General features: G+C 34.9%; 1 protein-coding gene and 1 long non-coding RNA gene across 2 annotated transcripts; both read left to right on the top strand.

Moving 5' to 3' along the window:
- Window positions 1-592: 592 nt before the first annotated feature.
- glrx5 (glutaredoxin 5 homolog (S. cerevisiae)) lies at window positions 593-3,340 on the top strand. Its single transcript, XM_051092195.1, has 2 exons — window positions 593-1,024; window positions 2,835-3,340. The coding sequence occupies exons 1-2, from the start codon at window positions 727-729 to the stop codon at window positions 3,005-3,007; spliced, it is 471 nt and encodes a 156-aa protein (XP_050948152.1). The 5' UTR covers window positions 593-726; the 3' UTR covers window positions 3,008-3,340.
- A 1,264-nt stretch (window positions 3,341-4,604) lies between these two features.
- LOC127183251 (uncharacterized) lies at window positions 4,605-8,674 on the top strand. Its single transcript, XR_007830008.1, has 3 exons — window positions 4,605-5,063; window positions 5,141-5,255; window positions 7,949-8,674. It is a non-coding gene; the product is annotated as an uncharacterized LOC127183251 (long non-coding RNA).
- The last annotated feature ends 4,190 nt before the right edge of the window (window positions 8,675-12,864 follow it).

Raw genomic sequence — 12,864 nt, 5'->3', positions numbered from 1 at the left:
GAGACACGTGTGTTTCACCAATCAGGAACTACAACAACATTCACTTAAATAGAGCTTCGTGAACGAATCATTCATTCAGAGTCGGAACATGATTCTTGATTTGTTTTGAAATGATTCGCTTACGGTTCGGACTGAATCCGAGTTTATTTTTACTTTTGTTCACAATGCAAATTCTGTTGGTTTTAAATGACTGTATTTTATGAGTTGGATTATTGTAACATAATGAACTGAAATTAAAATAAGGATTATATGACGTAGATGAATCACTGAGTCGTTTATTTGAACCGGATCTTTTCGATTTGTTTGATAGAACCGATTCGCGGGAGAAGCCTGTGCGTGCCGGAAGAAAAAGTTAGAGCATTCTAACCGGATGTAAACGCCTCCACTATTTAAGAACAGGAAACAGATGTTTTTAAATTTCAGTGTCGGTACATGTAACAGTACATACATTTTATAAAATACGTTACACTGCTAAAACAAAAATAGTTAGAGTTCAAGATAAAAAGCAAATGTGTAACATTCATGATTGACGGAGTATTCAACCAATCAGAGAGGAAAAGACAAAAACGATATCCAATAGTTTTCACCCTTTGAGTGTTTATACTCGAGGAGGCGGAGCTTCCATCCAGAGAGTTGCTTCGGTGAGGCTCTGTGGCGTGTGTTCAGGGAAGTGTCAGGCGTATTTAAACCTCTTCAAGCCTTTACCAAACCATTCAGACTTGCACGATGAATAACCTTATTAGGTCGACAGCTCGGTGTCTTCGATCGAGCGCGTGGCAGTACAGAACAGCTCAGACTAATGGAGAGCTGCTGTCTGGTTGGGCCCGCCTCATGTGCTCCTCCTCAGCGGTCCAGAAGAACCTGGAGGAGATAGTGAAAAAGGACAAAGTGGTGGTTTTCATGAAAGGCACCCCCGCACAGCCTATGTGCGGCTTCAGCAACGCCGTCGTCCAGATACTGAGAATGCACGGGGTCGACAGCTATGCGGCTTATAACGTGTTGGATGACCAGGATATTAGACAAGGTCAGTGCTTGGGAACTGTGTTGTGTAGAGTTCTTGGAGTTCAAATTTTTTGTTGTGTGTGTGTGTGTGTGTGTATATATATATATATATATATAATATTTATTATTATTATTTTTTTAATTTATATATTTTTTATTTATTTATTTATTTTTTGAGGTATAATATTATATTAAGTAACTTATGAGATATAAATTAGAAACTGAATTAATTGTCTTTTTCATTATTATAAGACCATTTTATTAAGGGTTACAAGAAGTTTTGTCATAATGACTTGGCATTTCAGAATAATTAGAAGCAGTTGTTATTATTATAAGAAAGTTTCTATTTTTTTGCAATGTTAAGTTATTAAAATGAGGAATTTTTTTATGAGAAACCAATGCATTGTTACATGGAATTTTCTCATTATTGAGACCCTGCTGCCTTAAAATTTTAAGTTTATTCAATTAAAATAAGTTTAGTCAACTTGAAATGTTAAGTTGTACTATGTAACAACTTAGATATTTGTGTTTGCTAAACAACAGATGGGTAAGTAGTTGTCACAAATATCTAGTATAATTTAACATTTCAAGTTGAATAAACTTTTTTTGAGTTGACTGAACTTAAAATTTTAAGACAGCCAGGTTACAAATTATTTTAAGTTGACTCAACAAATTGTTTTTTTTTTTTACAATGTAGTCACTATTATGAGATAATGAGAAACAAAGTTATTATTATAAGAAGGTTTCTAATTATTATTAGACATCTTATCATTACTATGAGATGGTTTCTTGTAATAATGACTCGACATGTCTATTAATATTATTATTAGAAAATATCTCATTATTAGATGTTAATTAGATTAATTGTTATTATTAAAACATTTTCCATTATTACAAGACAAGTTTCTCATTGTTGCAAGACAATCACTTGACATCTTGAAATAGTAAGAAACATATTCCCTCAGTTTCAAAGCAAGGCTTAAACATAATCCTAGACTAAAATGTAAGTCTGAGCTGTTTCAACTGAAAGAAACTTGCACTGACTGATCTTATAATACATCAGTGCCTTTGTTTTGTCTCAAGATCCACACCAGAAATGTGTTTTTTTTTTTTTTTTTTTTTTCTTTCTTTCTTTTTAAGCATGTTTATTTACATTACTTAATTGTACTAATTGAACAATGGCCTAATTCTGGCTTAGTCTAAACCCTGTCTGTGAAACCAGGCCAATAAGATATTTTGAGGATTTTTTATAAGAAAAGGTCATTAAAGTTTCTGATTATTATGAGATGTTTAGTCATTATTACGAGATATTAATTAGAAAAAATAAATTATTATTGTGAGGAAGTTTCTCGTTGTTACAAGATTTTTTTTTTTTTTTTTTTTTTTTTTTTGTAATATTGACTTGACAAGCTATTATTATGAGAATTGTTTCTCATTATTTCTACAAATGTTCTCATTGTTATGAGATATTTTAAGTTTCTGATTTACAGAATTTCTCCTTAACTTTAACGGGCTTCTACAGTTTTTATACATACAGTGAAAGTCAATTTGGGTCTGACACTCGTTAGTTTTGTCAGTACAGCACAAGTAGGTTAACGGCACCAGCAGTCCTGTCGGCTCTGATTGCCTTTATCTGTCCCTTGCAGCAGGAAGAAAGGGGTGTTAACCTTGCATGACTCAGGTTAGTTTCCAAACAGTGAAGCCTAGACTCTAAAGTGCTTAAGAGGAATTAAAAAGAGAAGCAAATAGTTATGTTACATGAAATGAATTCCATTCCAGAGTTAAGCATGTCGAAATGATGTTAAATACTGACATGTGACTTTGTTTTCCAGGAATAAAGACTTTCTCCAACTGGCCGACCATTCCACAGGTGTACTTCAATGGTGAGTTTGTTGGTGGCTGCGATATTCTTCTTCAGATGCATCAGAGTGGAGATCTGGTGGAGGAACTTCAGAAGTTGGGAATCAGATCAGCTCTTCTCGATCAAGAAAAAGAGTCCAAGTAGGAGTCTTGTTAGCAAAGACGAGTCTTTGGGATGATTGTCCATTGATGTAAACCTCCCAAAGGTTGGCTTGAGAATGGGGACTTGACCTGCTGAAGTCCAAACTGTCCTGAGATGACTGAAGGAAGTGATGTCAACCTCCCAAATTCTGAAAAATCACTGTAAAACACTTGACATAGAATTACCGTATTACAAACGATGATTGCATTTCTATTGCGTTTATTTCAGATACTCTAATGTTAGACCACTGCATATTTAAAATGTTGAATTTTCAATTATATTATTAAATGTATTTTAGATGTATATCATTTTTTGTCAATAAAATATTTTAAAGCACCCTTTGTGTGAAACTGAAGCTGCTGGGTGTGTCACAAGATTGAATTCTGCGTATCTGATGTCATTACAAAGAATATGTTTTGTTGATTCAGTCAGAGATTTTCCCCTTCCTCATTCTGTAATGCGTCTGTCATGTTATTTCTTGTCTAAGATTTGTTTAGAAGTTGTCCTACCAGAGAAAGAATTACTCAACACTTAGTTACACATGTAAGATGACCTAATCGTGTGGAGGAACAGTATCTGCCTAACCTTAGTGGTCAGACCTCTTTTAAAGATGTTTGCAGATGCAGTTCTATGAGATAAAATGCATAAACACATCCTGCTTGTTCCACTCCTATCTTCTTATATTTGCACTGTAGCTATTAAAAGCAGTGTCACTGACAAAACTCAGAGTCTGGTAATCATAAAGGGCATTAGTTTAAATAAATAAATAAATAACGACAATATACAGTATATTTTGTTGTACAAAAAATAAATAAATAAACAAAATAAAATAAAATTGTAGTTTCTTATGTGTCCACTAGAGTATGCAATAGCATTTTAAAACTTTGTTTTGCCTAATATTTACTGTATATTTCCTGTATTGCTAAGATTATTTTGATGTAATTACAGGAGGTAATGATATATTTTGAAATGTTCATTAATTATAAAAAAGCAAAACTGATGTCATTAAAGATAGATGACTGATAAATTGTAAATTACTAAAAATCAATTATAAATTCATGTTGGTTTCATCTGGTTTTGAAAACCAAGAAAAGATTATAAATATATTTTCAAGGGGAAAATTATACATTTTTAATTATTATGTTTTTAGAAACTTGCACCGCATGACAAATTAACTTTGCTTGTCATAAAACAAAGGTAGAAATATCTGATATTTTAATAGCCTTATTGTCCTTTGACATGAGGGTCTGCCAGGGACCTTTCTAGGATCAAGGGATTATTTATTTTATTTTATTTATTATTATTATTATTATTATTTACTCCAAGTCACTGTATATGCATTGTTTTTTACATGTACAATACATTTTTAATGTACTTATGAATGAGTTAATAGGTTGAGATTTGGAAATGTATTACACCTTTATTATAAGGCTTATATAAATATATAAGCCTAATACATTTCCACATCATAATGTATTAAATTGTTTAAAAATACATTAAAAATGTCATGTCGATGTAAAATCAATGATGCAGTGACTTGGAGTGGAGAAAAATTCAAATAAAATAACAGCTGCAATAATTTTCCTGCATGGTTTCTATGTTCACTGTCCCCTCAAAAGCCTTCATATCCCAGCATTCCTTTGTCTCCCTTTAAGATGGTTGCTAGGCAACACCAGGTTTTCTAATATACGAAGCAGAGGGAGCAGGCAATGCCACTATTCTCCATGTGGATTTGGTTTGCCAACAGAATCAGGTCATTGGTGCCAGTGCCTGAAGAGTGTCTGACACCTCTGCTCTGTAGATACGTGTAGACAGCTGAGACTCGAGAAGGAAGAAGGTACTACAGCAGCTGTCAGCAGTACATCTTCAAGATCACCCAGAACTGGAAATCTAAAAGTGTCAGTTTGCTGCGAATGTCCATGGCGTTAATAAAAAACCTGGTGCCAGAACCTCCGAGACCAAATCCCTGGCTCGACACTTGTGCCACACAATAGACTGTGCTCATCTGATTTTTAGAAGATGTTTTTTTGGAAGAAATCGAAGACTGGAAAGAAATGGTGTAAGCATCTCAGTTATAGCCATAATCAACACATACCGTATGAAGATGGACCTAAATAATTTTTTTTTTTTTTTTAGATGGGCTGAGAAGGACCAAACCCTGGAGTCCTGGGACATGGTAAAACAAAATTTTCCACAATCTTTCCCAGATACGGAGATTTAAGGCGAGGAACTTTTCCAGATGCTGTGTCAGGTAAGCACCTTAGAGGAACTCATAGAAAGTTAAAATAGATTATATCAAATAGGATGAAATAGCCACTGGGGGTCACCAGTCTACCGTACATTGAGATGTTTATGTAGAATCAGGCCTTGCAAACAAGACTTAGTAATAGTGCACTTTAATGTCCAAGAAGAAAAGGTCTGGCTGAACCTTCTGGAGAACCTCTATCTTGCATTCTAAGGAAATTAAGGTTCCAAATTTTGGCAGCAATACAATAGAAGAATCATTTTGCTTTTTCCACTCTAAAGAACCTTTTGTGCAATCGGAAGCTTCCGTTGAAGTTAAAGGTTCTTAATGGAACCAAAGCTACCAATAAAAGTGGCTTTCGCACCGGAGGAACATTTTCATAGTTCCTAGAACTATTGGCGGAAGTTCACGCTTTTTGACATGCTTGCACCGCAGGAAATAGGAACATATTTCTTTCTAGGAACTCTATTTGGGAAACTAAATTAGCTCCTATTTCAGAGTAGGGTCTAAAACAGTTCTACGGAAACTACAAGTGATGCACTGTAAGTATACGCTGATTGGCCAAACACATACGAAACACATACTACCGAAACACTTACTATAAAAAGCCATGTAGAAATATTTACTCCATGAACATTGAACGGCAATCAGCATTTACCTATTGTCTGCAACATTGTGTTCTTTTCTTAGCCTCAACAATATGTAACACTGCAAGTTGTCATAGATTTAGTCAGATTTTCATGCTCTTTTAATTGTGTAATTTTGTGCGTTTACATTCCATCTCCATTATTAAGAAACCCACGACACACAACACTAACCGCTCCTATCACAGCGTCCTCCATTCACCGATTGTTGGTGTTTGTAAGTGCCACAAATAAAGACGTTGCTGTCAGCCGCTTCAGAGTTCCTGCTGCCAGTGCGAATACAACCAGGAAAAGGGCCCAAGGGAGAAAGTTGTTCTGCAAAGAACATTTCAATTCTTAAAATAACCATTTTTCTTAGTGTGAGGAACATTTTAATATTGTAAAGAACCTTTTTTAAACTATAAAGATCCTTCTGTGCAATGAAAAAATTCCAAGGATGTTAAAGGTTCTTAATGGACCCAAAGCTACCAATAAAAGGGGCTTTTGCATCAGAGAAATATTTCCATAGTTCGTAGAACTATTGGTGAAAGTTCCCGCTTTTTTGGCATGTTCGTACCGCAGATGCTAGCCATGTATTTAGTTTTAAGAACTCAATTTGGGGGAATTAAATTAGATCCTACTTCAGAGTAGGGTCTAAAACAGTTTTATAGGAACTACCACTGAGTATTTACTCCACAAACATGGAAAAAGACCTGATTGCATTTGCACCTGCTGCTGGTGCAAATGCAACCAGGAAAACGCCCTGCGGGAGAAATTGGTTCTCTAGGAACCACCACAATCATTACATAACTATGGTCGTTAGTTCCACTGAATTCTGTCGGCAGTGACAAAACTTGAAACCATTGTTGCTTTTAATGCCGTAGAAGAACCATTTTGGGCTCCGCAAATTTTAGCTCTTAAAAAATATTTTCTTAGTGTGAAGAACATTTTAGTAATCTAAAGAACCTTTTGCACAATGGAAAACTTCCATGGATGTTAAATGTTCTTCATTAATCCAAAGTTACCAATAAAAAGGGCTTTCGCACCGGAGTCTGTCATAGTCCGCTTTTTAGCCTAGCCCTATTTAGTTTTAGGAACTCCATTTGGGGGAAGTAAATTAGCCCCTATAGGATCTGAAACTATTCTATAGCAACTATCAGTGACATAAGTGTATGCCACTTGGTCAAAAGCATATAAAACACTGGCTACCAGGCTTTTTTTTTAAAAAAAAAAAAAAAAAAAAAAAAAAAAAAAAAAAACTGTGTAAAAATATTTACTCTGCGAACATGGAAAACAGCAATAATAACGACATTTACCTGCCTGTTGTCTGCAGCGTTGTGTTCTTTTCTCAGCCTCGAGGATATGTAACACTGCATGTTGGTGTTTAGTTACATTTTCATGCTCTTTTAATCGTGTAAATTATGCATTTACATCATATCTCCTTTATTTTTGAAAGTGTAGGAACCCTTTTTAGTAATTTTCAAATGACTATACTTGGAAAAACTTCATTTCATTTCAAGTGCTTCAAAACCATTTCTCTTATTATAGGGTTATCAGAGTAGCCTTTGACAGTTTTTCTTGCGGGAACTTTTTAACAGAATTGTCGTCCGTGAAATGGTTCCCCAGCCATGTGGCACAGTGGCTCAGTGGGTATCAGTGTTGTCTCACAGCAAGACATTTGAGTCCTGACATGGGTTTCCTCCAGGTTCTCTTCAGTTTTCCCCACAATCCAAAGACTTGCAGCACAATGTGAATTGAGTACATTGTTTGTGAGTGTGAATGTGTGACTGTCCCTCTATCCATCTGATGCTTGGATTGGCTCTAGCACCACATATGTATTGTACAAATTAATTAATAGAATGATATATGAGTTACCATTGACCTGTTTGCTAAAATGAGGTCTCTTACCAAATATTCAGAGAGTGCAAATATTAAATAGTAGGCTGTACATTCAGTTTAGGAAATAATTTGATTTCTTTCGCACTCAGTATGTGCTAACTTTGTCTTCTTCATTACTTACAGCATAATTAATGAATGCTCTCTCTTTCATCTTTTGTTCTCCTCTCGGTGTAAAAGGGATCTGTCATTCTCATGCAGACCGGCTTCAAAAAGACTCTGACTCACCAGGCGAAAATGCTGAACTATGCGATCACCCATCAAACCCCAAGACCACAGAAGAGGGAGAGCAGGGAAGAGTCCATCCTGGCCTTTCTGGGGATTGTTGGAACCATCCTCAACCTACTTGTCATTATTATTGTCTACATCTATACTTCTATCTGACAGTAGACGCTGACAAGCGTGACCTAACTTTCCACAGGGGAAGAATTCCTTCTCAGACACTGGATCAAAGATGAGACGTACTGCAGCCTGTGTATTATCTCACCGACATTTGAACATTACTGAATTATGTGGTTAATCAACCAGTCCAGAGCTGCCTTTTGGATACAACACACTGATGAACAGTTATTAGTACCATAAATTATTCTTATGTCTACAGTTTAAACACTGTTACACAGTTACACAAGTTATGTTCGTCATGATCCCTGTAATCAAAACAACACTTTTTGCATTTCTGAATTTGTTCAGAAGTACTAATCTGTTTGCTAAAAGAACTGTTTTCAGAACTACAGTGTTGAATATATCATATTCAAGACCGTAGACCATATTTAAAGGGATAGTTCACCCAAAAATGAAAACTATCCTATGATTTACTCACCCTCAAGCCATCCTAGGTATATGACTTTCTTTCAGACGAATACAGTCTGAGTTATATTTATGTCCTGGCTCTTCCAAACTTTATAATGGCAGTGAATGGCTGTTGAAATTTTGAAGTCCAATAAAGTGCATCCATCTATCATAAAAAAGTACTCCACATGCCTTAATGGGTTAATGAAGGCCTTCTGAAATGAATTGATGCATTTCTATGAGAAAAATGTGTACATTTAAAACTTGATAAACCGTAATCTCTAGCTTCTGCTAAATGTCGCGTACGCACTCATGAGAGAGTTGTATGACATAGGCGTAGCGTAAGCTCCGGTGATAATATGCTTGTCTTGCGAGAACCAAGTGTTGTAGAAAACCGATGTCCTGTATATAAGCCAAGAGAACACTGGTTTTTAACAACACTTGGTTCTCATTTCTTACAAAAATGCATCGATTCACTTCAGAAGGCCTTTAGTAAACCCCGGAGCCATGTGGAGTACTTTTTATAATAGATGGATGCACTTTATTGGACTTCAAAATCTTAACAGCCACTCACTGCCATTATAAAGCTTGGAAGAGCCAGGACATTATTTATATATATATATATATATATATAACTCCGATTGTATTTATCTGAAAGAAGACACCTAGAATGGCTTGATAGTGAGTAAACCATGGAGTAATTTTCATTTTAGGGTGAACTATCAGTTTATTTTTAAACAAGAATTAAACAAGGCTGTGAGGGGTAGAGATACAGTGTTTAATTGATTGTACTGTTGTACTAATACTTTTCATCTGATTATGTGATAGGGCCTTTATACAATGCGTGTCATAAAGCCTGTCCTTCACATCCTCGTTTTCATCTGTGCTAAATTCAATATGGCATCTACAGCATCTCTTCTATTAAGACAAGTAAACGATTGTCCATGTTAGCCATGTTTCTTAGCTGTTTCAGGTGAAAAGAGTGCTTTCCTATTGTTTTGGTAGTATTTGAAGATTCTAAATTGTTGTAATAGTGGTTTTATCATTATTATTTACTAATCACTGCAACTCACTGCATTTATTGTCAGTTTACTGCAGTTGCACTTTGTTAATTTACTTTCCTTCATATAGATTAACAGAATTGTGAAAATCATAAAATGAAACCTTCTAAACAGTGCATGTTTGGTCATGAAATGATATACATTTTATGCTTTTGTCAGCATGACGCCTAGAGTAGCCATCTCTTTTGAGGATATTGTAGGACTAACTCTCTCAATAACACTAACGCTAACATGGACACTAACACTTAAAAGATTAGTTCACTTCCAGAACAACAATTTATAGATAATTTACTCACCTCTTGTCATCCAAGATGTTCATGTTTTTCTTTCTTCAGTCGTAAAGAAATTATGTTTTTTGAGGAAAACATTTCAGGATTTCTCTCGATGTAATGGACTTCTATGGTGCCCCCAAATCTGAACTTCCAAATAGCAGTTTAAATGCAGCTTCAAAGGGCTCTAAACGATCCCAGTCGAAGAAAAAGGGTCTTATCTAGTGAAACGATTGGTTATTTTTTTATTAATTGCATTTTTTTTTTTTTTTTTCTAGATTATGACAGTTAAGGTACATTAAAAAACTCCCATTTTGTCCTCCAACTTCAAAATCATCCTACATTGCTGAAGAAATACCAAACCAGAGTTTACAAAGTGAACATACAAAGAAGATCAAACACCCTTTATGAAAAAATGGTAAAAACACCAATGTAGGGCAATTTTGAAGTTGGAGGAGAAAATGAGATGGGAGTTTTTAGACGTACACCAACAGTCATGACCAAAATAAAACAAAACAAAAAAAAAAAAAAAAAAACAGTTCACACAGAGCTAGACAAGATGAGCGTTTGAGGTTAAAAATTATATAAATTGTAATTTTTATTTAGAAAAGAACGTTTCGCTAGACAGAATTTAATTTGGGGGCAACATAGAAGTCCACTATATGAAAAAAACCAAAAACAATTCCTTTACGACTGAAGAAAAAAAAACATCTTGGATGACAAGGGGGTGAGTACATTATCTGTAAATTTTGTTCTGGAAGTGAACTAATCTTTTAAGATTAACACAACAATAACTCTAACCACTTCTTCCACTGAAATTAATTCTAATCATCTCCCTGACTGACATTAATAACAAGTTCCCTATTTAATAGTCTTAATCTAACACAATCTTAATCTTAATCTTAATCTTAATCTTCCAAACCTGTATAAATGTCTTTCAGATGTTGAACACAAAAGATATTTTGAAGAATGTTGGTAACTAAACAAATGACAGTAGCCATATATTAGAGTAGAAACTAACAAACTGGCATTTTATCTATACTTATCGAACGTTTTTAACAGGGTTAAACTATTAATCCAAAGGCTTTTGTGATGCAATCAACACTTGGTAGTGTACTAATGTCCATCCAGACTATCAGGTTGAGACGAATTTTACAGTGGCAGTAAACAAATGTTGTAAACTGTTTTCACTAATAAATTTTGTAGCTTGTTTTTAATTTATCATGAATTGACATTACCAACAAACAATGAGATTTGGCAGCAAAAAAAGACAGTCAAATTTTAGTCTTGGAAATTGTGAAAGATTCTGCTAAAACATACACAACAACATGACATTATTTACTCATGCACTGTATATGACATTGGATAACCATGTATGTATGTATGTACAGTATTAGGTCTTAAGCAGGTTGGGGATTTGAGATAAGTTTTGAATATGGTTGTATAATAGGATGATGAGAAAGATGCTCTACTTTTGTCATGCCACAAGGTGCAATGCAATAAAAGTTTAATAAAAATAATTGTGCACACATAAACACTGTTTATAAATTATTAAAAAATGGCGTATTAATGTCAGTAAACTATCTGATTTTATGAGATAAAGTGTTGCTAAAGTATCTTTCACTGGAGCAAAACTGAGTCTGGACTGTTTTCCAACTCTTTCTATCCTACTGAATAAAAGACAGATGAGTAATAGTTCCAGATACATTTGTAAGATACTAGACATTTTCTGTTTTTAGAGGATTTTGTGAGCTTTTTCTGTATTTCTGAGCTTCCAAACAAGACAAGTGAATGTTATGTATTCTCATACAAAAGATCAATTTTCACTCAGTCATTTCATCAATGAAACTGAATGGTCTTGTTTTATAGCACAAAGTCTCTCAATGTATGTATACAGTATAAAATATACATTAAGAACATATGAAGATTGTAAACATTAAAAGCAGATGTTTACCTCAGACTGTGGTATTCTCAAACTTTATGGAACCATTTAGACTTGTTGCACACTAGTTTGGTCATTTCAGTTTGAGAAATATAAGCTAAAAAACTAGATATATATTTCATAAAGGAAACAGTGACCACACATAGTGCCCGATGAGTGTCTACTGAAAATGTCTAATTTCTTCTCTTCTGTGTCAGTGTTCAAGTGTTCAAGAGAGCACCATAACACATGCGTGTGGTGTTGCTGACATGGTACTCTCGTAAACGCGTCGAAGACTGGCACGGAAGAGAAGAAACTCTTTAATAAAGTCGTCATTTTTGTTTTCTTTGGGTACAAAAAATATTCTCGTAGCTTCATAACATTACGGTTGAGCCACCGATGTCACACAGACTATTTTAACGATGTCCTTACTACCTTTCTGGGCCTTGAACATGTCAGTTACATTGTCAGATTTCATCAAAAAATATCTTAATTTATGTTTTTACATTATTAGGGCTTGTGTGGTCGTTAAAGTAATCTGTAAATCATTCTCGAGTGTAATATTTCTCTGAGCATCTGGTATCTCAAATATACAAAAGCAATAGGAGAGAAGCAGTCTGCAATGTTAAGTTCCTCCCCTGTGGGAATCAGGCAGCTGGGCTTCAGCGCACACTGGGTTAATTAAAAGAGATGTGACATCATCTTTGCATTAATGTATCCCTACTGCTCTCTTATCATTGTGATGTATCAAGCCCTGGAGCTGAACGATGGAAAAGCATGGAGGCCTGGTGACAAGCCGTCAGCAGCCATGAGAAATGCAGACAGAAAGGAAGGAGGCGGCGGAGGAAGAAAAGAGAACATGAGTGGGAGAGAGAAAGAGAAAACAAACATTCAGTTGTCCAAATTGCCATTTTATTGCTCATTTTACTTCTAACGTTTGTGATGATGTCTGATGTTACAAATGTTTTTGTCAGAAAACATGTCATAGATATGAACATATTTAAAAAGCATTATTACCTGTGTTTTGCACTGTACTGGAAAAATACAAATAGGCAC

This window comes from Labeo rohita, chromosome 20 (assembly GCF_022985175.1).
Source record: "Labeo rohita strain BAU-BD-2019 chromosome 20, IGBB_LRoh.1.0, whole genome shotgun sequence".
NCBI classification, from domain to species: Eukaryota; Metazoa; Chordata; class Actinopteri; order Cypriniformes; family Cyprinidae; genus Labeo; species Labeo rohita.
Note: the sequence above shows the minus strand (reverse complement) of the source record. Positions and strands in the feature narration are given on the sequence as shown.

Coding starts and splice junctions, on each gene's coding strand:
- glrx5 (XM_051092195.1), top strand. CDS start 727: ATGAATAACCTTATTAGGTCGACAGCTCGGTGTCTTCGATCGAGCGCG. Junction 1,025..2,834: donor TGACCAGGATATTAGACAAG/GTCAGTGCTTGG, acceptor TTTGTTTTCCAG/GAATAAAGACTTTCTCCAAC.